The 21,559-nt window shown below is 67.7% G+C and overlaps 2 protein-coding genes across 2 annotated transcripts; one reads left to right on the top strand and one right to left on the bottom strand.

Moving 5' to 3' along the window:
* Nucleotides 1-5,974: 5,974 nt before the first annotated feature.
* Nucleotides 5,975-21,377, bottom strand: ATP6V1B1 (ATPase H+ transporting V1 subunit B1). Its single transcript, XM_086464878.1, has 15 exons — nucleotides 21,212-21,377; nucleotides 17,811-17,866; nucleotides 15,716-15,814; nucleotides 14,200-14,293; nucleotides 12,421-12,498; nucleotides 11,922-12,061; nucleotides 10,963-11,064; nucleotides 10,714-10,811; nucleotides 9,701-9,833; nucleotides 9,055-9,196; nucleotides 8,456-8,538; nucleotides 8,109-8,213; nucleotides 7,411-7,540; nucleotides 7,160-7,290; nucleotides 5,975-6,349 (listed from the first exon to the last, which is right to left on the bottom strand). The coding sequence occupies exons 1-15, from the start codon at nucleotides 21,375-21,377 to the stop codon at nucleotides 5,975-5,977; spliced, it is 1,932 nt and encodes a 643-aa protein (XP_086321004.1).
* LOC147415738 (uncharacterized) lies at nucleotides 17,908-21,139 on the top strand. Its single transcript, XM_086464345.1, has 5 exons — nucleotides 17,908-18,072; nucleotides 18,530-18,699; nucleotides 18,784-19,167; nucleotides 20,718-20,885; nucleotides 21,097-21,139. The coding sequence occupies exons 1-5, from the start codon at nucleotides 17,908-17,910 to the stop codon at nucleotides 21,137-21,139; spliced, it is 930 nt and encodes a 309-aa protein (XP_086320471.1).
* Nucleotides 21,378-21,559: the final 182 nt, after the last annotated feature.

Raw genomic sequence — 21,559 nt, forward strand, 5'->3', positions numbered from 1 at the left:
GCATCCCTGCCAGGGATGCGGGTGCTCGCCAGCCCGACGTTTTGGCCGCTTGGAAGGAAATTCGAGCTGATTTATAGGGCAATTTTGGGTTGGGTGACGGCACCCTGGTGGGCTGGGGGGGGTGCCAGCCTGGTGGGAGCCCAGCCGTGGGACCCCCCTACCCCTCCAGCGCATAAAATGGAAATTCATGGGAAAAACAACTCCTCCAGGCTCACAGGATGGGCGATGGCGGGGCCTGATCCTGACCGCAGCTGGCTCCTGCACCCAGGGGAAAGCACCGCCAGCCCCGGAGCCGCGCCACAGCCCAGCCCTGCTCCCCTACCCCAAGCTGTGTCACCCACCCTTGGGGACCCCTCCTCACCCGCTGCTGCTGCTCCTGCCCGGCCTCCTCCAGCGCCCGGGTCAGGCGTCCCACCTCCTGCAGGGCGGCCAGCAGCTGGGCGCTGGGCTCCGCGCTCTGGAGCAGGATGGTGCTCTGCCGGTTCGCCTCCTGCTTTTGTACCAGCATCTGCCCGTTGGGATGGGGAGGGGAGGGGGGGTCAGGGGGGCACCGAGCCCCTGGGCTCACCCCAGCGAGAGAAAAACCTTTTCTGGGAGCAAAACCCACCCGACCTCATCCAGGTGGGTGCCCGGCAGCATCCCCATCCCCTTGGGACCCAGGGCGAACCAGCAATGGGCTGAGGATTGGGGTGGACCCTGAGAGCAAGGAGGCCCCCCCCTGCTCTTCTACCCCGCCCCCAGCACCCACAGGGAGGGTGACCCGGGCCGCGGGCGCACCTCGTGGCGAAGGCTTCGGCGTGGAGGCGCAGGTCCTGCTCCAGCTCCAGCTGCTGCACGGCCTCCCAGTAATCCTGGGTGACCATCTGGGACACTGCCAGGGGAGAGAGGGGTCTTGGGGGGGGCCGGACCGTCACGGGAGGGGTGCACGCCACCACAGGGGGCCTTGGCGCAGCCACCTCCCATGGACGGGGGCACCCACGTCCCAGCAATTCGGCTTCGCCGGACTGGGTGGCACTGGTGGCACTGGGAGCCGCCAGCTGCTCCTTCACCGGCTGGCAGTGAGATGAGGAGGGGGGGACACGGTGGTGGGGACCCAGCCCCCCCAACTCACCTCTCTTGAAGGACTTGAGCGCCCGCTGGCTGGTGCCCAGGGCCGCCCGCAGGCGCTGCCGCTCCCCCTGCACCGTCTCCAGCTGCGGCCGGACAAGCCCCCGCTCAGCCCCGGCTTCAGCCGGGGGGGTCCCGCCGTGCCCAGCCCACCCCCCCACCAGGGACATCGGGGAGATGGTGAGGGGCTGCAGAGCAGGGGTCCTTCCTCCCCAAAAACCTGTCCCGAGCTCGGCAAGGAGCTACAGGGATGAGCGGGAGTTGGGGAAGAAGAGGAGGGTGATGAAGGAGCACACTGCCATGGGGGGGGGGGGGGGGGGGGGAGGGGGGGGGAGGGGGGGGTCCTGCTCAGCCAGGGTGTCCCAGTGGGGGTCCCAGGAGGTACTTCGTCCTGCAGGTCCTGGTTCTCCCTCTGCAGCTCCTGGACCTGATGGTGAGGTCCTTCCGCTGCGCCAGCAGCCAGGAGAGCTTCTCCTGCAGGTCTGGGAGAAAAAGGGACCCTCTTGGAAGCTGGTTTGGGGGCTGGGGGGGGGGCATGACCCAGAGGGACATCATGGTGGCAATGGGGTGGCAGAGCAACCCGCAGGCCACCAGAGGCCGTGCTCAGCACCCTTCTCCCTGCCCAAAGCTGCATCCCCCAAGGGTCCAACCGTCTCGGCGTCACCTCGCCATGGAGGGCTTGGAGCGGGGTGTCCCCCAAGGGGTGGCACCCCCCCCCCGGGGCAGTGCCTCTCTCCCAAGGGGTGCATCCCCCAGCCCCCTCGGGTAGAATCACTGACTCACGGAGCAGTTTGGGTTGGAAGGGGCCTTCGAGATCATCGAGCCCAACCTTTGTCCCAGCTCTACCAACGCCACCAAACCACGTCCCCAAGCACCGCACCTGCCCGTCTCGCAAACCCCCGCCAGGGACGGTGACTCCCCCACACCCCCCGGGCAGCTGTTTCGGTGAAGAAATTCTTCCCAATCTCCAGCCTGAACCCCCCCCCCCGGTGCACCTTGAGGCCGTTTCCCCTTGTTCTATCGCTCCTTACTGGGGAGACCAGAGCGACCCCCCCCCCCTCGCTGCAGCCCCCCTCTCAGACGGAGCACCAGGCTGCGAGCGCCGCCGAAATTGCTGACCCGGGCGAAGAGGATGGGCAGGGGGAAGGGTGAGCAGCAGCGCTTTCATTTCGCCTTTTCCCGCTTAATTTCGGTATCACTTTCTCGTGGTTTACCCAGAACAAGGCCCAGGCACAACCTAAAACCGCGGGGCCGGGCTGAGCCGGGCTTAGGGGACACCGAGACGGGGCAGCGGGCCGAGCTTTGCCCCTGCCTTCGCTCTCTGCGGCCGGGACCCCCCCAGCCCGGCTCACCCTTGAGCTGCTGGGCAGGCTCGGGGTCTTCCTCGGGGGGCGCCTCCCGGGGCAGGGCCAGGCTGAGCCGCTTCAGGTGCTTGTTCTCCTGCTTCACCTGGGTGGGATGGAGACACCCCCCCCCCCCCGCCCCCAGCCCCAGCGTCGGGGTTGCTACTGCACCCACCGAGCTGGGGGGGCTGCACCCGCAGCGAGGGGTGTCGGGGTGCTGCGGGGGGTTGTCGGGGGGCTGTGAGGGGTGTGGGGGTGCTGCAGGGGGTGTGTGTGGGTGCTGTGGGGGGTGTGTGTGGGTGCTGCGGGGGGTGTCAGGGTGCTGCGAGGGGTGTCAGGGTGCTGCGGGGGGGTGTGGGGGTGCTGTGGGGTGTGTCAGTGTGCTGTGGGGGGTGTCAGAGTGCTGCGGGGGGTGTCAGGGTGCTGGGGGGGGTGTCAGGGTGCTGCAGGGGGGGTGTGGGGGTGCTGCGAGGGGTGTCGGGTGCTGCGGGGGGGTGTGTGGGGGTGCTGCGGGGTGTGTCGGGGTGCTGCGGGGGGTGTCGGGGGCTCTGAGGGGGGTGTCAGGGTGCTGGGGGGTGTGGGGGTGCTGCAGGGGGTGTGTCAGGGTGCTGCGAGGGGTGTCAGGGTGCTGCGGGGGGGGTGTGGGGTGCTGTGGGGGGTGTCAGGGTGCTGTGGGGGGTGTCAGGGTGCTGCGGGGGGTGTGTGAGGGTGCTGCGGGGGGGTAGTGAGGGTGCTGGGGGGGGTGTCAGGGTGCTGCAGGGGGGGTGTGGGGGTGCTGCGAGGCGTATCAGGGTGCTGCGGGGGGGTGTGGGGGTGCTGCGGGGGTGTGTCGGGGTGCTGTGGGCGGGTGTCAGGGTGCTGCGGGGGGTGTCAGGGTGCTGGGGGGGGTGTCAGGGTGCTGGGGGGGTGTCAGGGTGCTGCAGGGGGGGGGTGTGGGGGTGCTGTGGGGTGTGTCAGGGTGCTGTGGGCGGTGTCAGGGTGCTGCGGGGGGTGTCAGGGTGCTACGGGGGGGTGTCAGGGTGCTGGGGGGTGTGTCAGGGTGCTGTGGGGGCTGCCGGGCTGCTCGTCCCCACCTGGGCTGCGTAGGCTTCGGCTCGCTGCCGGCACGTCCTCTCGATCTCAAACTCCATCTCCAGCGCCGAGAGCTCGGCCAGCAGCGCCTGCGACGCTGGCGGTGGGGAGGCGGGGGTCAGGGGGCCCGGGTGGCACCCTGCCCTCCCTGCCCGCGCCCACCCGGGCCGAGCCCTGCCGGTCACCCAGGCCCGGGGATGGCACCCGGCCCCGCACCGCCACGGGGGTTTTCCCGCTTGACCCTCCCGCCGGCACCGGCGTCACCAGCTCCGGTGAGGGGCTGAGGCCACCCGTGAGTCCCCGTGCAGGTGCTGTGCCAGGGTGGGACAGGGGGGTGGGACAGGGGAGTGGGACACGAGAGTGGGACAGGGGAGTGGGACAGGGCTCACCTTGCTCGAGCTCGGCCAGCCGCTCCTCTGCTTCACCCCTCTCCGGGCTAAGGGGCGGCTGCTGCTGGGGGAGAGGCGCGCATGTGGCATTGCCTTGGCACGGCATTGCCTTGGCACGGCGTCATGTTAGCACGGCATTGCGTTGGCACGGCGTTGCATTGGCATGGCATTGTGTTGGCATTGCATTGCCTTGGCACAGCGTTGCCTTGGCATGGCGTTGTGTGGCACGGCATTCCATTGACATGGCATTATGTGGCACGGCGTTGCCTTGGCACAGCATGGCCTGGCATGGCGTTGTGTTGGCACAACATTGAGCTGGAACAATGCTACTTTGACACGGCACTGGCGCAGCGTTGTGTTGGCACGGCATTGTGCTGGTGTGGCATTGTGGTGGCACGGCGTTGTTTTGGCACAGCGTTGCCTTGGCACTGCATTCCGTTGACGTGGCATTGTGTGGCACGGCATTGCGATGGCGTTGGGTTGGCACAGCGTCGTGTTGACACGGCATTGCATTGGCGTTATGTTGGCACTGCTTTGCATTGCTTTGGCATTACTTTGGCACTGCTTTGGCATTATGTTGGCACTGCTTTGGCATTGTGTTGGCATTGCTTTGGCACGGTGCTGCCGGGCCTCGGTGAGCCCTGAGCCACCCAAAAACGCTGCCAGCTGCACCGAGGCCGCTGTGCCCGTGACACCCCGGGGATCGGCGCCCTGGCCCCCGTGGCACACAGCCGCGGCTGGAGGGGGCGGCGCGGGGGAGCCGCCGTTGTCACCTCAGAGCCACACGGGCAGGGGGAAGAAATCAAAGAGCAAGTGAGCCGGTGGGCGATACCTGCACCACAGCTGCCTCTTCCTCCTCTTCCTCCTCCTCTTCCTCCTCGCTACTTCGTCCCTCCAGGAGGGCTGCAGGGAACCAAAACACCACAGAAGGTCCCCCGTGCGGGTGGAAAGCAGGAGCTGTTCAACCCCTTCCCTTTCCCCAGCTCACGCTGCTCTGGCGGCAGAGCTCGGCTGGTGCCGGTGGGTGTGGGGACACCAGGGTGACATGGGGGGGGGCTGGACAGTCCCTGGCACCACGGGGCTCCCCCGCCTCCTCCATAGCACGTGGGTGACTGGTTTTGGGAGGGCCCATGGGCAAGACCCCTGGAGTACACACGGGCATGAACCCAGGCGTGTGTCCTCGGGGACAGTCCCCCATGTTTGGGACCAGGGAGCTGCTTCATCCCTGGGTGCGGGGGGCTGGGGGGGGGGGGCGTCTGCTTACCCGGGTCCCCCCGGGCAGCCCCCCAGTGGGACGGTGGTTCCTCCCACCCCCCCCATCACAGCCCTAACCCGGTGGGGGATGCCCTCTGGGATCTACCCCCTGCCCCCCCATCTCCAGGCCAGCCTCGCTGCTGGGACCTTGCCCCCCCCCCGCGTGGGCTGGGGGTCCCCGCGGTACCCGCCGGGTGGGCGTACCTGCTGAGAAAGCCCCCGGGACCCTTTGCGGGGAGCCCGGTGCCAGCCGGGGGGCTCGGGCCGTGCAAAGGGTGCTGACCCCCACCCCCGCCCCCATGATCTCGGCTCCCTGAAGCTGCAGGAGCAAACCCGGTTCTGGCTGGGTTTTGCCCCCCCCATAAACCATCTTTTGAGCCTGCAGCACCCAGAGGCCACGGGGAGGGTCGCAAGGGACCCCCCCACTCCCCCCTGGGGCCACCCGGCTGCGTGTGAGCCCACCGAGGCCAACCGCGTGTCCTCGAAACACGCGTGGGGACGACGCCAGACCTTACCTGCGAGCTGCCCGGCGCCTTCCCAGCCCGGGCCATGGCGGTGGGGCTGGGGGCACCCAGCACCCCGAGCCCGGCAGGGTGCCTCCTCCTCCTCCTCCTCCCCCTCCGCAGGGAAGTGAAACCCCCCCCGCCCCGTTCCCCAGCACGGCCGGCGGTGACGGGGCGAGCAACCCCCATCCAGGGCGGCGCCCGGGGGCTCGAGGGGGAACCGAAACTCGCTCAGGACCTTCCCTGTGCAGCTCTGCACCCCTACCCCGCCCCCCCATCTCACGGCCTTTACGCCTCCCAGGTCACCTCAACCTGAAACAGCCGCCGTGGTTCGAGGAGGCGGCAGCTCGGTGGAGCTGGGGGACCTTCCCGCGCCGCTGGGCAAGGAGCCGCTGCCGGGGGGTGCCCAGGGAGGGCTGTTCCCGCGGGGTGCAGGCAGGAGGGTGGAACGGAGCAGGGGTGGGAAGGGAACGGAGCAGGGGTGCTGTAAGAGTCGGTCCGAAACCAGCCGTTGTCTCTCAACCTTGTCCTCAGGAAGACGGACTCCGAAAGTCAGGCTGACACCTTGACTCCAGCCTGCAGCGGCCTGAGGCGCAGTTGCTGATCCTGGGAAGGGAATGCCAGGCTCGGGAGGTCCTGGTGGCCTGGGCAGAGCAAGGACAGAGCTGAGCCACTTCTTCCTCTGGCAGGAAACAGCAAAAGGATGGAGGTGCTGCCGTCTGCTTCTCCCTTCTAGAAACCTGGTGGGGGGGAGATCACAGCCGAAGGAGGGAGCCTTGCGGAGGCAGGAGGGCTCTGTTTTGTCTCACGAGTGCTGTCCTGTTCTGAGGTGCCAGGGACGAGCCTGAGAACCGTTATCAAGAAGGATCGATCGGCATCGAATGGAGCCAGAAGAGGCGGAGACGCAGAGGAGGAGCAAGGGCTGCTGCTGGGCATGAAAAGGGCTCCTCAGCACCCGAACTTGGGAAGCTTCCCCCACCAAGGGCCACGACGGTCGTTAGGACCGGCGGGACGCTGCCTGGACCCGGGACCACAGGGACCGTGGTGGCAGGGATCGATCTCTGTCCTCTTGTCACTTTATTTCCCCTTTTCTTTCCCGCTCTCCCCCCTTTCCCGGTCGCCCGCTGCTCTACGGGCAAACAACGCCGTTCCCCTGTCTGACTGCAGCAAACCCCTCTGGGGAGGTCGCCTTAACTTCGCACTTTGAGATCGCAGCGACCGAGCCACCACGAGGCCACCGAGCTGGACGCGCAAGAGCACGGAGCCGGGATTTGGTGACCACGCTGGTTTTATTGAGCCAGGAGAGGAGGTTTCTCCCCGCTTTGGGCGCCGGGGCCAAGGACCCGCAGCAAACCCCAGCCCACCCCCTCCCAACTTTGGGTGCTCCGTGGAGGTTTGGGGGAGGCCGGGCTGCCTCCCCAAAGGCACCCATCTCAAGCCGAGCGCCGGGGCAGGGGGTCAGAGGGCCGTGCTGGCCGGCCCCGCGCCCCGCCTTGGCCTCGCGGGGGTAGTACTCGGCCAGGACGCTCTCGGGGATGCGCTTCAGCAGCTGCCGGGGGAAGATGCGCAGGAGCTGCCAGCCGAGGTCCAGGGACTCAAAGATGCTCCGGTTCTCGTAGGGACCTGGGGAGAGACGCAGGCAGGGCAGGGGGAGGAGCGGGGAGACGCTGGGGGGGCCTGATCCAGTCCCGAACCCCCCCCCCCCCCCCAGCTCCGGGGCTGGGGTCCGGCCGCCCCCCTCACCCTGGTTGATGAAATGCTTCTCGAACTTCTGCAGGAACTCCAGGTAGAGCAGGTCGTCGGGCGAGAGCGCCTCTTCCCCCACCACCGCCTTCATCGCCTGCACGTCCTTCCCGATGGCGTAGCAGGCGTACTGCCGGACAGACGGACACCCCCTGCCACCCCCCAGCTTTGGGGGGCGGCAACGTGGCGGGGGGGGGGGGGGAAGGGGGGGAAACGCCGCCTTCGCTCGGCCGTTTGCTGCCCGGGTGGGGTCACCCTGCGCTTCGGGGACACCCCCCCGGCGGGGTCTGGATACCCGGGCTGGGGTTTGCAGGCGCTGTGCAAAGCCCTCTGCTCTCTGCAGCACCCACGGTTACACATCATTATTTTCCACACAATAATGGCAAAATCCAGCTTGCCATCAGCCTGGGATTCTCACAGCAGGAGCAGCTACGGCTCTGCCCCCGCTTGGGGGCTTTGCATCCCCTGGACTTGCCACCAGCCAGCGTAAAGGCGCCCCAGCCCCTTACCCCAACACCACCACCCCCCCCCTCACATCGAGGAGGGTGCCAAAAACAAGTGCTTGAGCCCGTCACGGCCGAGAGCGTCAAGCTTTCAGCCCCAGGTAGGGGGAGGAGGGCTCTGAAGGGGCAAACGATGCCGCTCCCCCCCCCCCCCACCCCCCACCCATCGTCGTCCCCCTCCTGCCCAGCCCTTACCAGCTGGTTGGAGACATCCCCGTGGTCCTTCCTGGTCATGCCCTCCCCGATGGCCGACTTCATCAGGCGGGAGAGGGAGGGCAGCACGTTGATGGGGGGGTAGATCTGCGGGGCGAGAGGGACCCCCCACCACCACCACCACGTTCGCTCGCTGCCAGCCCTGCCAGGCACACACCCCCCCCCCCCCCCCGGTGCAGGCAAGGGACCGCTGCCCTCACTGGGGCACCCCCCCTGCCCTCGGCACCCCCCTCGTCGCGGTGCTGCCGGGTGGTTTCCAGCCCCACGCCCCGCCGGGGGGCCCAGGGGTGCCGGGTCCATCTCCGCTCCGCCGGGGTACGGGAACGAACCTGCCTGTTGTGGAGCTGCCGGTCGACGTAGATCTGCCCCTCGGTGATGAAGCCCGTCAGGTCGGGGATGGGGTGGGTGATGTCTGGGGGGGGGGGAAAGCAGGGTGGGTGTGAACCCCAAAAAGGGGGTCTGGCTGCTCGGCCAGGCACGGGACATGGCCGTGCCCCGCGCCGGGGGGGGTGACCGGAGCAGCGCAGCCCCGGGGAAGCTGCACCGGTGCCCGGGGTTGTGAGCAAGAGCCGGTTCCCCCTCGCCAGGCAGAGAACTGCCCGGTTTAGACTCGCCCGTGCGTGCACGCAACCCCCAGGCACCCCCGCACCCGTGCCCCCAAGTCTGAGTCACCCCCAACTACATCCTCTGGGTGAAACCCCGCACTCTGCCCCCGCTGGGGGGGGGGGGCCCAGAGGATGACTCAGGGAGGGCAAAAAAGCCACCCTAAAGCATCCCAGCGAGCTTCGCTACCCCGATGGATCCCACGTGCTCCCCCCAAAACTTGTGAAAACAAAACAATTCGGCGTTTCCCAGGCCGGCGCGGGCACAGCGGTGGCACCGCACACCCCCCCTTGGGGACCCCCGTGTCCCCCCCTGGGCCGCTGACCGTCGTTGGGCATGGTGAGGATGGGGATCTGCGTGATGGAGCCGTTCCTGCCCTCCACGCGCCCGGCTCGCTCGTAGATGGTGGCCAGGTCCGTGTACATGTAGCCGGGGAAGCCGCGGCGGCCGGGGCACCTCCTCCCGGGCTGCCGACACCTGCGGGCCGGGGCGGGGGGCTGGCGGTAGGGCTGGAGGGGGCTTGAGCACCCAGAGCACCCCCCGGCGTGTCCCAAGCACCCTGAGCACCCCAGCATCCCAAACACCCCAAGTACCCTGAGCACCCCTGGCATCCTGGGCACCCTGAGCACCCTGGGAACCCCAGGTGTCCTGGGAACACCAGCTGTTCTGGGCACCCTGAGCACCCCCGGCATCCCAGACACCCCAAGTATCCTGGGAACCCCAAGCCTCCTGGGCACCCCAAGCACCCCCAGACACCCCAAGCACCCTGTGAACCCCAGGCACCTCAGGCACCCCAGGCACCCTGGGAACCCTAGGTGTCCTTGGCACCCTGGGCACCCCAGGCATCCCAGTCACCCCAAGCACCCCGGGAACCCCAGGCACCCTGGGCACCCCGAGCACCCCACCAGGGCAGCCCTCATCCCCTGCCACCCAGAGAGGACAGAGGGGAGCGGGCAGACCCCGGGGGACACGCGCTGATCCTCCCGCAGGGCCTCGGCGTAGGAGCTCATGTCCGTCAGGATGACCAGCACGTGCTTCTCGCACTGGTAGGCCAGGAACTCGGCGGTGGTCAGGGCCAGGCGGGGGGTTATGATCCGCTCGATCCTGCGAGGGGGACAGGGTGGGCACCCCCAGACTCCAACTCCCCCTCCCACCACGCAGAGCCCGGCGGGCGCCCGCTTGGCACTGAGCTGCACGGCCTCCCTGCGGCGTGACAGGCACCCCCAGGGACCCCAGCTCTCGGGGACCCCGAGATGGGACCGGGCAATGGCCGGAGAGGGGGAGGGAGGCACCCGCTGCCCACCCAGGGCATCAGCTCCCAGCTTCTGTGGGAGGGGATGGGGACACGGCTGCCCCACTGCACCCTGATATACCCGGGATGGATCAGGTCCTTGGTGTGGGGAGGGGAGAAAGGAGGAGAAGGAGAAGGAGAAGGAGAAGGAGAGGAGAAGGAGAAGGAGAAGGAGAAGGAGAAGGAGAAGGAGAAGGAGAAGGAGAAGGAGAAAGGGAGAGAGAAGGAGAAGGAGAAGGAGAAGGAGAAGGAGAAGGAGAAGGAGAAGGAGAAGGAGAAGGAGAAGGAGAAGGAGAAGGAGAAGGAGAAGGAGAAGGAGAAGGAGAAAGGGGAGAGAGAAGGAGAAGGAGAGAAGGGAGAGAGAAGGAGAAGGAGAAAGGGGAGAGAGAAGGAGAAGGAGAAAGAGAGAGAGAAGGAGAAGGAGAAAGAGGAGAGAGAAGGAGAAGGAGAAAGAGGAGAGAGAAGGAGAAGGAGAAAGAGGAGAGAGAAGGAGAAGGAGAAAGAGGAGAGAGAAGGAGAAGGAGAAAGAGGAGAGAGAAGGAGAAGGAGAAAGAGGAGAGAGAAGGAGAAGGAGAAGCAGAAAGAGGAGAGAGAAGGAGAAGGAGAAAGAGAAAGAGGAGAGAGAAGGAGAAGGAGAAAGAGGAGAGAGAAGGAGAAGGAGAGCCGTGTGCCAGAGCCACGGGGCTGACTCACGTGGGGTCATTGGCCAGGTTGAGGAAGAGGCACACGTTCTCCATGGAGCCGTTCTCCTCGAAGTCCGACTTGAAGAAGCGAGCAGTCTCCATGTTCACCTGCCCACGCGGGAGGAGAGGGCCCACGGTCAGCGGGAGCGGGGGAAACTGAGGCAGGAGCGGGACGGGGCAGTGCAGGGAGGTGGCAGCAAGGCTGCCGACACGTCCTGTGCAATTCGGGCTGGGCCGCCCTGTCCCGGGACCGACTCACCCCCATGGCAGCAAAGACGATGGCGAAGTTGTCCTCGTGGTAGTCCACCACGTCCTTGGACTTCTTCACCAGCCCGGCCTGCCGGCAGATCTGGGCGGCGATCTGCAGCGGGACGGGGACGGGCGGGCAGGAGGGGGCCAGCGCCCGCAGCCAAGACCCCCCCCAGAAGGGGGCCACAACCCCTCTGGGACCACCAGGAGACACGGCCCCCGCGGCAGCGAGGGCCAGGGGATGGAGATGGGACAAATAGGAAGGAGAGAGCACCCCCGGGGCGGGCACCAGCACCCCCAGCCGCCCACCCAGCCCCAGGGGTTGGGGGGAGCGGGGTCCCCCCCATACCCTCGCCGTGGCACAGCGGCTGTGGGGCCAGACCCTGACTTGACCGTGGCCACCCCCCTCGGCCGCTCCCCATCTGCCAGGGCTGGTTTTCCACCCCATCGCGTCACCCTCTGGGCCGGGGAGGGGGTCCCGGGGCAGCGCTGCCCACCCACCGCCCCGGTGCGCCCGTGGACCCCGCTGGCACTGCCAGCACCCGGCACGGCCACGCGCGTGGGGGGCCACGGGGTGGTCTGTAGCCCCCCCCAACCCCAGGGGCTCGGGCACCCCACATCAGCCCACATCACCCCTCCCCTGCCCCCGAGCAGCTCCTGGGGTTGCTTTACCCCTCGCTGCGCAGGAGGGGAAACTGAGGCACGCGGGCGCTTCCCTTCCCCTGCGTCCACCAGCCCATCGCCCTGCGTGGCTGGAAGGGGGGGGTCAGGGAACACAACAGCCACCCCAAAAGGTGGGTCTGGCCCACCACGGCGAGCAGAGCCGAGCAGGGAGGCTGAGCGCAGCGGGGAGGGGAGATGCAGGAGACGGGCTCCAGCTCCCCCAAATCCCCCCCGCCGGCTGCCTCCTCCATCCTCCTCCTCCTCCTCCTCCCCTGCCTGCTGCGGGGGGGGGGCTTGGTGACCCACCTCGTTGTGGGGGAGCCCAGCAGCGGAGAAGATGGGGATCTTCTGGCCGCGGGCGATGCTGTTCATCACGTCGATGGGCGAGATCCCGGTCTGGATCATCTCCTCGGGGTAGATGCGGCTGTGGGGGTTGATGGGCTGGCCTGGAGCAGGGAAGGGAATGAGGCACCCCGAAACGGAGGGATCGCCCCCAAAATTAGGCCAAAAAATTAGGCGAGAGCTTCCGGAGCTCGGGAAGAAGCTCTTGGACTAGCGCGGCCACCCCACACCAAGCCTGGGGCGGGATGGGCTCACCAGGCACCACCCCCCCGGCACCCGTACCCCCACCCAGGGCACCCCAATGGGGGTGGAGGGACCCCTCCCCGGGGAGATGGGGTGGGGGCAGCACGGTGGGGCCGCTCTGGCCCTAAGACCACGGCGTTATCCCCAGATGCCGGGCTGCCCCCGAGACCCGCCGGCATCTCCCGGCCGGTGAAAGGCGCCCAGAGCCCGTCGCCGGCACCGTTGATGTCCAGGAAGTCCTCGGCCATCACCGGGGGGCCGCTGTCGATGGGTTTGGCGGAGCCGTTGAAGACCCGACCTGCAAGGAGGGAGAGCTGGTGGTCCCCGGCCCTGCGGCAACCCGGGGGAGGGAGAGCACCCACGGGTGCCCCAGGACCCCCCGGGTCCCCACGCTGGGTGGCGGCGGGTGACGAGCGGAGGGGGTTGCACCCTGGGTGGCTGCAGGCACCCCCAGCCTTGGGGCTGCGCCCCACAGCCCCCCCCCCCCCCCCCCCGCCGGCTGGGGGACGAGGTGTTCCCATCAACGGGTGACACCCCAGCCCCTGGGGCAGGAAGACGCCAGCACACGGGGCAGGTCCCCCGGGGACCTCGAGCCGCCCTCTGTCACCTCCCCAGTGCCTGTGACACCGAGGCACCCCCCCCACCACCACCATACCAGCCCCCCCGGCGGGGTGGGGGGCCCCACAAGGCTCCCAGAGACCCGCTGCATCGCTGCATCGGCCTCATCGGCCGGCGCCGAGCCGCGGGATCGATCCCGGCGAAGCCGGTGTGCCAGCCACGCCGTGCCGTGGGTGTCCCCAACCCGCCCCACCGGCACCCCCCCCGCGTGCCGCTGTCACCCCCATGGGACTTTCCGCTGACCCCCCCCCCCCCTCGCCGGGGCTGTTGTCAGAGCGGATCAGGCTGACGGCGGGGGCACGGAGCACGAAAGGTCAGGCACCGTGGGGCTCGCCGTGGCACAGAGAGCGGCGGGAGGGGAGGGAAAGGGCGACGCAGCCCAGTGCCCGGGGGACCCCAGCCCAGTTTGGGGCGGGAGGAAGGGGAAACAACCCCCCCCCTTCGAGCCAAAGCAGGGGAGCAGCTGGGCCAGCTTGGGATGGATTCTGCGTACCCCTGCCTGGTCATTGTCCCCTCCTGGGGGGACTCACGCCCAGACCCTGCGTGGGGACAAGGGGGACGGTGGCTGGGAAAGGAGCGGGGGGCTCGTTGCCCGCTGCCGGGGAGCCGGGACCTGTGCGGCCGTCACCGCGCGGTGCCGTACCGGGCCCGACACCTGCCCCCCCCCCGGGCAGGCTGCCCTTTACCGCTGCCCTTTGCAGGCAGGGCTCGGCCCGGGTTTGGCGCTGCCGGCAGAGATGGGAAGGGGATGGCAGGAGACACTCGGCCCCCGACCGGGGAGCGACACCGTGCGCCAGCCGAGGTCCCTCCACCGGGACCCCCAGCCACCGCCGTCACCGGCTGCGCCCCCCGCGAGCTCCCCGGGGCTCCCTCAGGAGCCTCGAACGCGGCCGGTGGCGGGGGCTCGAGGGCCCGGGGTGGAACTTGAACGGCTGCTGGGGGCCGTGGGTGTCTGCCAGCACCCAGCTCTGCCCCGGGTGGGTGTCCCCGTGGGGACAGCGGTGGCCGGTCACCCTGCGCCTCCTCACGCCTGGGCAGCCCCCGGCTCCGCCGAGGGCGAGGTGATGAGGGTGCTAACGGCATGACCGCGGGCTGGAGTTCGCCCCTTCTCACCCGGGAAACCTTCTCCCAGCCTGGGCCAGGCTTTTTCTCCCGGGATAACCGGGCGGAGCGGGCTCAGGGGGGTGTTTTAGCCCCGTACGAGGGCGACTGTCACCGTATCCCCAACGCTGGGTGGGACCAGAGAGCGCGCCCAGGGATGCGCTCGGCCCCTGGGGAGCAGCAGAGCTAAACCCCGAGACCCCAACACCCCCAAACTGCCTGTGCCCGGGTTACCCCACCCACCGAGACGTGCCAGGGCTCAGCAGCAGGCCGGGCTTACCCAGCATATCCTCGGAGACGGGGGTCCGGAGGATGTCCCCCGTAAACTCGCAGGAGGTCTTCTTGGCATCGATCCCCGACGTTCCTTCAAACACCTGCGGAGACCCCGGGGCAAGAGGCGGGTGGGGGGCAATTAGCAGGGATTAGCGGGCGCAGAGGGTCAGGGGGGCTCGGGGGCAGCGGGGGCTCTCGGTGGGGAGGTGACGTGATCCCCGCTCACCTGCAAACCTCATCAGGGAGCGGGGATAAAAGAGACCCCGGGGTTAAGAAAACCCCCTTCGGAGGGGCTTTGGCTCGGGGGGAGGGGGGGTGGGGGCGGTCAGGGGGGTGGGTCACACTCTGGGTAATGCAGCGAGCACGGCAGAAGGGCCCGGGGCAGGGAAACCAAAGGCATTTTGATCCGTATAATATTTGACACCATTTGTCTTAATTAACCTCCAGATCGCTGCTTTAATTAGAGCCGGGCGGCCCCTGGGAGAAGGGTGGGCTTGGGAAAGCCGGGGGGCTCACCGGGCGGCGGGGGTGCCGGCAGGCACGAGGGCAGGCGACGGCCGCAGCACCCCGGTGCCCGCGGGTGCCCGCAGGTCAGCCCCCCCCCCAAAGCCGCCGCTGCTGCAAAAGGCTCCTTTTTTCCCCCTTTTTTTTCTCCCTCCCCTCCCCTCCCGAGGCTGACTCCCTAATAGGATTAAAAGGGCGCTGCAGAGGGCCGGGCGGCATTAGAGCAGCGAGCTTTGGTGGCTCGCCAGCCAGAACCCGGCCAGGTCGCCTGTGCGGCCACCCCGAGCCCTGGGCTAGCGGATTTGGGGGGGCGAGGCGGGCAGGAGGGGACCCTGGCTAATTGGGGCAGGAGAGCCCCAAACAGCCCCGCTGCTCAGGGGGAAACCACGCTGCTCGGTTGCCCCTGGTTTTGGGGGGCAGCCTGCCCGCTCCGTGCCCCCCGCCCCGGGAACCCACTCCGGTGCTGGCCCCGCCGAGGGTTGGGGGCCGTGGGGTGACGGCAGGAGGGTCCCCAGTTTTCCTTACGGGGCAGCCCAGGGAGGCCAACGGGGAGAAAGTGGGGGTGAGGGATGAGGGGGGGGGGGTGTCCCAAGAAGGCTGCGGTGGGGACACGGTGGGGGGGGGACGTGGGTGGGCAGCTCGGGCAAGGGGAGGAGGGGCACGGCAGGATGGAGACCCAGCACCGAGGCTGCGCAGATGCCGTCGGTTTTGACTTTGGCACCCAGATGCTCCTTGACTTTGTCACCCAGATGCTCCTGCCCCGAGCGGGTACCAGCCCCATCCCCGCCGGTGCCACCCTGCCAGCCCCGGCACAGCCCCCGCCGGGCTCCAGCCGAAGGGTGGTGGGCCAGCGAGGAGGACCCTGCTGGGCCCAGGGACACTGGGAGAGCTGGGACAAGAGCCCGGCAGGGTCCTGCCGGCTGCAGCAGCCACCGCTGGAGGGGGACAGAGCCCCGGGACAGAGCCCCAGGCCATGTGTCCCCAGTCCCACCACGTTCCCCACCGCGCTGGGGGCTCACCTGGACGATGGCTTTGGGGCCCATCACCTCCAGGACCTGCCCGCTGCGGCTGGTGCCGTTGGGCAGCACGAAGTTCACGATCTCGGCGTACTGGGCGAACTGGAAGGACAAGGTCAGGGTGGGACGGGGGGGGGTGGGGTGGGTGGAGGGGGGCTCCTCTCCTCCTTCACCCCCAGACCACCCTTTGCAGCCCCCTGTCCCCCCAGTCCTGCCTGCACGGGCCTGGCTGCCAGCGCTGCCTCAGTTTCCCCTCCTGTGGTCGGGGGGGGGGGTCGTGCTCCCTGCACCCACCGAACACCAGTGGGGACACACACACACACACACAGAGCCGATGTCACGATGTCAACAGGCAGCACCCACCAGCACCACCAGCCCAGGCAGGAGGAGGTGTTGGGGGGGGGGGGGGGGGGGGGGAAGGTGTTGCTCCCCCCTGCTCCACCCCGGAGCGTGCTCCACGCTGTGGCACTGCTCCGTGCCTCAGTTTCCCCGACACCGCAGGGTGCCCCCTTCCCCCCGGGGGCGCTCTCAGACACCCCCTTTCCCTACCAGAAGCAGAGGGACCCGTCGCCTGCACAAAGCAGCGTCTCTGAGAACCTGCCGCTCCAGATAAACACCCCCCACCCCGAGAGCTGGTGGCAGCCCTCGGGGACCCCTTGGGGACCCCCCCCATGGCCAACCCCCGTGGGACAGAGCAGCCCTGCCTGTCCAGCACACTCTGTGCTCTCTTCCTCCTCCTCCTCCTCCTCCTCCTCGCTCCCAGCCACCAGCGCTGAGACCTTTGGACTTTAATTCTCCTGTAAAGACCTTTGCATCAAGGACGACAAAGCGAAGGAACCTCCCGCCACCGTCTGGCTCTTTAATCGAGCTTATTAATTGCCATCCCGCCGGGCTGGGCGGGAAAGGGGCCATAGCAACGAGCCACCGGGCAACAAAGCCCTCGGAGGGTCCCAGCTGGCCGGGCCGTGCGGGGACGCCGAAAGGCCCAGCACCCACCCAAGGGGACCCAGCGCCTGCTGCGGGAGCGGGGACAGGCAGGGGGTGCCACCCGGGTGCCACCCGGTGCTGGGGGGACAGGCCGAGCTGGGGTTTGTGACGGGGGTCTCGCTCAGACCAGGGTCCCACATGGAGCCACGCGTGGGTAGGGGGACAGGGGACGGGGGATGGAGGACAGGAGCTGGAGCTCGGGTAGGGGCACAGGGGACAGGGGACAGAGCTCAGGCAGGGGCACAAGGGACAGAAGCAGGAGCTTGGGCAGGGGCACAGGGGATGGGGGACAGGGGACAGGAGCTGGAACTTGAGCAGGGACACAAGGGACAGGGGACAGGATCTGGAGCTCAGGCAGGGACACAAGGGACAGGGGACAGGAGCTGGAGCTTGGGCAGGGGCACAGGGGATAGGGGACAGGAGCTGGAGCTCTGGTAGGGACACAGGGAATGGGGGACAGGGGACAGGAGCTGGAACTTGGGCAGGGACACAAGGGACAGGGGACAGGAGCTGGAGCTCTGGTAGGGACACAGGGAATGGGGGACAGGGGACAGGAGCTGGAACTTGGGCAGGGACACAAGGGACAGGGGACAGGATCTGGAGTTCAGGCAGGGACACAGGGGATGGGGAACAGGAGCTGGAGCTTGGGCAGGGACACAAGGGACAGGGGACAGGAGCTGGAACTTGGGCAGGGGCACAGGGGACAGGAGCTGGAGCTCTGGTAGGGGCACAGGGGCCAGGGGCCAGGAGGTGGCTGGGTGCAGGGGGACCCGGGGGGAGCGCAGGGCGCCCCGGCAGAGCGCAGCCACGGCCCCCCCAGCGCGCCCACACGCGTCCCCACGCCTGTGCCCACGCCAGCACGCCCGTGTGCCAGCGGGCAGCGGGGCTCTGCCGCCGCCGTGGCCGGAGGAGGGAGCTCGGAGCTGCCGGAGGACCCAGCCCAGGGGACAGGGGACAGGGGACGGGGGACACAGACCCCCATTGCACCCTCCGCGCCCGGGAGGGGGGCCGGCAGCCGGGCCCTGGCAGGGACAGCACGGTGGTCCCCGCGCAACCCCAGGGGTGACGGGCGAGGGGTCCCCTCGCCACCCGCCGGCAGCCGGGGTCCTACCTTCACGTTGTCCAGCACGACCAGGGGCCCGTTGACCCCGCACACCGTCTTGTAGGCTGCGGGGGGAAGGACACACCGTCAGCCCCCGGAGCCGGGGATGCTCCCACCCCCTCCCGGCATCGCCACCCCAAACACCCCACCACCACCAGCAGGGCAGGATCCATCCCGGCCCAGCACCACCCATTCCCCCATCCCATCCCTTTATCCCAGCAAACCAGTGGCTGCTCAACTGGAGACCCAGAACCTCCGTCCTGCAGGAAAGGTCACTGCTGTTCATAATAAAACATTCAAATTAATTAAAAAAAGGGGCAGAAAGGACGTTCGAAGCCCGGAGCGCAGCAGCCTGCCCCGGCCACCAAACCGCACGACCTTCTGCAAGTCACCCTTTTCCCTTCCCAAGCACAGGGTTGTTTTTTTTTCCTTACACCAAGATTCTGCTTAAAAAAAAAAACAAACCAACCATAAAAAGCCTTTCTGGGGAAAAAAAAATACATTAACAAGTCGCAAGAGCCACACCGGGCCCAGGCAGCGACGGGGATGCCACCACAGCCGGCGGCTTTCAGACCCAGGATAAGCAATGTCCCCTGTCCCCCACCTTCTCTGGCTCATGCCACCCCCTCGAGCGGCACCAGGAGAGCTCCCCAGCCTTGGGCAAGCCCATCCTGGTGGCCCAGCTGCCTTGGCAAGGTGGCCCAGTGACCTGCTGGCCATTCCCGCAGGTCCCAGCAGGGCGTCCCCATCTCACCAGGCTTCTCCCAGCCCAGCCCACCTCCACTCACTCGGGAAGACTCTCCGAAAGCCGCAGCCAGGGGCAGCGACAGCAGCCCAGCCGCCACGCGACGGGCACAGCCCTGCCATCGCCCACGGCCCTCCTGCGCCCCTTTGCCCGGCACCACGGCAGCCCAGGAGGGCCCCCCGTGTCCCCAGGGGAGACGCCGGGATGGACAACCCCAGCTGGGTGCTGCTGAGCCAGAAGCCCGTCCTCCCATCCATCCTCCCACCCATCCATCCATCCATCCATCCATCCATCCATCCATCCATCCATCCATCCATCCATCCATCCTCCCATCCATCCATCCATCCATTCATCCGTCCATCCATCCATCCATCTGTCCATCTATCCATCCATCCATCCATCCATCCTCCCATCCATCCATCTATCCATCCATCCATCCATCCATCCTCTCATCCATCTGTCCATCCATCCATCCATCCATCCATCCATCCATCCATCCATCCATCCATCCATCCATCCATCCATCCATCCTCCCATCCATCCATCCATCTATCCATCCATCCATCCTCCCATCCATCCAGCTATCCATCCATCCATCCATCCATCCATCCATCCATCCATCCCTCCCTCCATCCATCCACCCAAGGCCAGGTCTGAGCACCCAGCCCGGTCCTCCCTGCAGGGTGACCCTGCCCGGCTGCCACAAGGGTGCCGGCCTGGGGGACCCCCATGGTTCAGGAGTGAGGGAAAACGGGGGGGGACGTGGGTTCTCCAACCTCACTACGAAGACCCCGGCCATGACCCAGGAGCCCCCTGAGGCATCAAGCACAGGGACGCCAACGGGGGGACGCGAACCCAGCGAGAGGAGGCAGGTCCCCGCGGGTCGGGAGCCGCCGCTTTTGGCGACGTGTCAAACGCCGGCACGCCCGCCATGGCAGGGCCCGGCTCCGCTGACCCCGCCGGGCCCTTTCAGCCCTCTGCCCCCTCTCCTCACGCCGGGTCCGCTGGTTTTTTTACTCATGATCCTAATCGGATTGGAGAGGCCGGGCCAGCTGGCCGGCGCGGGATGGGTGGTCCACGCCACGGGCAGCGGGATGCGGGTCCCCGCGCCGCAGCGTCTGCCCCTTCGGGGGACGCCGGCCCCGGGTGCAGGAGCTGGCCCCGCAGGCGGGCTCGGTAGCCCAACCCCACCGGCTTCACCCCTGGGGGGGACGGGTCCCCTTTGCCCCTCGCTGGCCGCATCCCACGGCGGGGAACACCCACCCCTGGCCACCCCACAGCCCAGCGCGGGGTCACCTCCCCCCGGCACAACCCCCAGCGTCCCCCTGCCCTCGGCGGGCCCGGGCCCCGGCGCGGAGGCTGGCGGTGCCGGTAATCCCTGCCGGTTTTGGCAATTAGCCTTCTCTCCGTTACCCAATTACGCCCAGTTCCCGCTGGTCGCCCATTCAGCGGCCTGGGGGGCTGGCATGCCGGGAGCCGGCTCTCCGCCACCAACCTCCCTCCCTTTTGTCTCCTTTATCCCCGAGGTGACTGTTCCGCCTTTTATTTCCCTTCCCAGCTCCTTCACAAATATCCGCCGCCACCTCGCCCGCTTCCCTTCCCCCGGGAGTTTTTGTTGGGCTCTTTTCTTCTCCCCCCACGTCTCCTCCGCAGCCCCAGCCGCTGCGGAGCCACCCACGTGGGACAGGGCCGTGGGGCTCGTCCCTCTCTCCCCAAGCACGGTGGTCTCCGGCCCAGCCCTGATGGCTGCCAGCTCCCTCGGGACCCTCCCGGCTTCCCTTCCACTGCACCAGGCGTCTGCTCCCATCGAGGGCATCGCACCCTCTGGCAGCGCCCTTGGTCCCCTATGGCCGTGATGCTGGATCATTGGCCCAGCTTTCTGCCTGTCCGTCCATCCATCCATCCATCCATCCATCCATCCATCCATCCATCCATCCTCCCATCACTCGATCCATCCTCCCCTCCATCCCCCCGTCCATCCATCCGTCCATCCATCCACCCATCCTCCCAACCATCCTCCCATCCATCCGTCTATCCATCCGTCCCTCCACCAATCCCTCCATCACTCCATCCATCCTCCCGTCCATCCATCCATCCATCCATCCATCCATCCATCCATCCATCCATCCTCACATCCATCCAACCATCCTCCCATCCTCCCAACCATCCTCCCATCCATCCCTCCATCCATCCACCCATCCATCCTCCTATCCTCCCATCCCTCCCTCCTTCCATCCATCCATCCATCCATCCATCCATCCATCCATCCATCCATCCATCCATCTCTCCCTCCATCCCCATCCATCCTCCCATCCTCCCAACCATCCTCCCGTCCATCCGTCCATCCATCCATCTGTCCCTCCACCCATCCTTCCATCCATCCATCCCTCCATCCATCCACCCATCCATCCTCCTATCCTCCCATCCCTCCCTCCTTCCCTCCGTCCATCCATCTCTCCCTCCATCCCCATCCATCCATCCATCCATCCATCCATCCATCCATCCATCCATCCATCCATCCTCCCATCCTCCATCCCTCCATGCATCCAGCTCCACACCCACCCCCCCCACCCCCCCACCAACCCTTCAATAACCCGCACAGACACAGACCCCAGCCCGCAGCGGGGGGGGCAGCACTATCCCTCTCCTTTCCTCCTGGGGAAACTGAGGCGGGGACGGCTCCCCAGCCCAGACCCACGCCGGGTCTCAGCGCTGCCTTTCCCCAGTGCTCTTCTCCAGCCGCACCAGTCTGCTCGCAGAGGAACTGCCCCCTGCTGCCACTGGGTCCCCTTCTTCGCCCCCCCCCCGGTTGTTTTGGGGACGGGCTGCATGCCAACACCACCAGCACCCCCAGCACAGAGGGGGAAACGCAACCCAAGGCGCTGGGCTTGGCCACGCAGCCCTGCAACGTCACCTCCCACCCCGGTGACGATGACCCGGGCTTGCTCTTGGAGTCACAGCATGGCAGGGACCTCTGGAGATCTCCTGGTCCGAACCCTGCTCAGGGAGGGTC

The sequence above is a fragment of the Leptosomus discolor genome, chromosome 4 (genome assembly GCF_034619465.1).
Source record: "Leptosomus discolor isolate bLepDis1 chromosome 4, bLepDis1.hap2, whole genome shotgun sequence".
NCBI classification, from domain to species: Eukaryota; Metazoa; Chordata; class Aves; order Leptosomiformes; family Leptosomidae; genus Leptosomus; species Leptosomus discolor.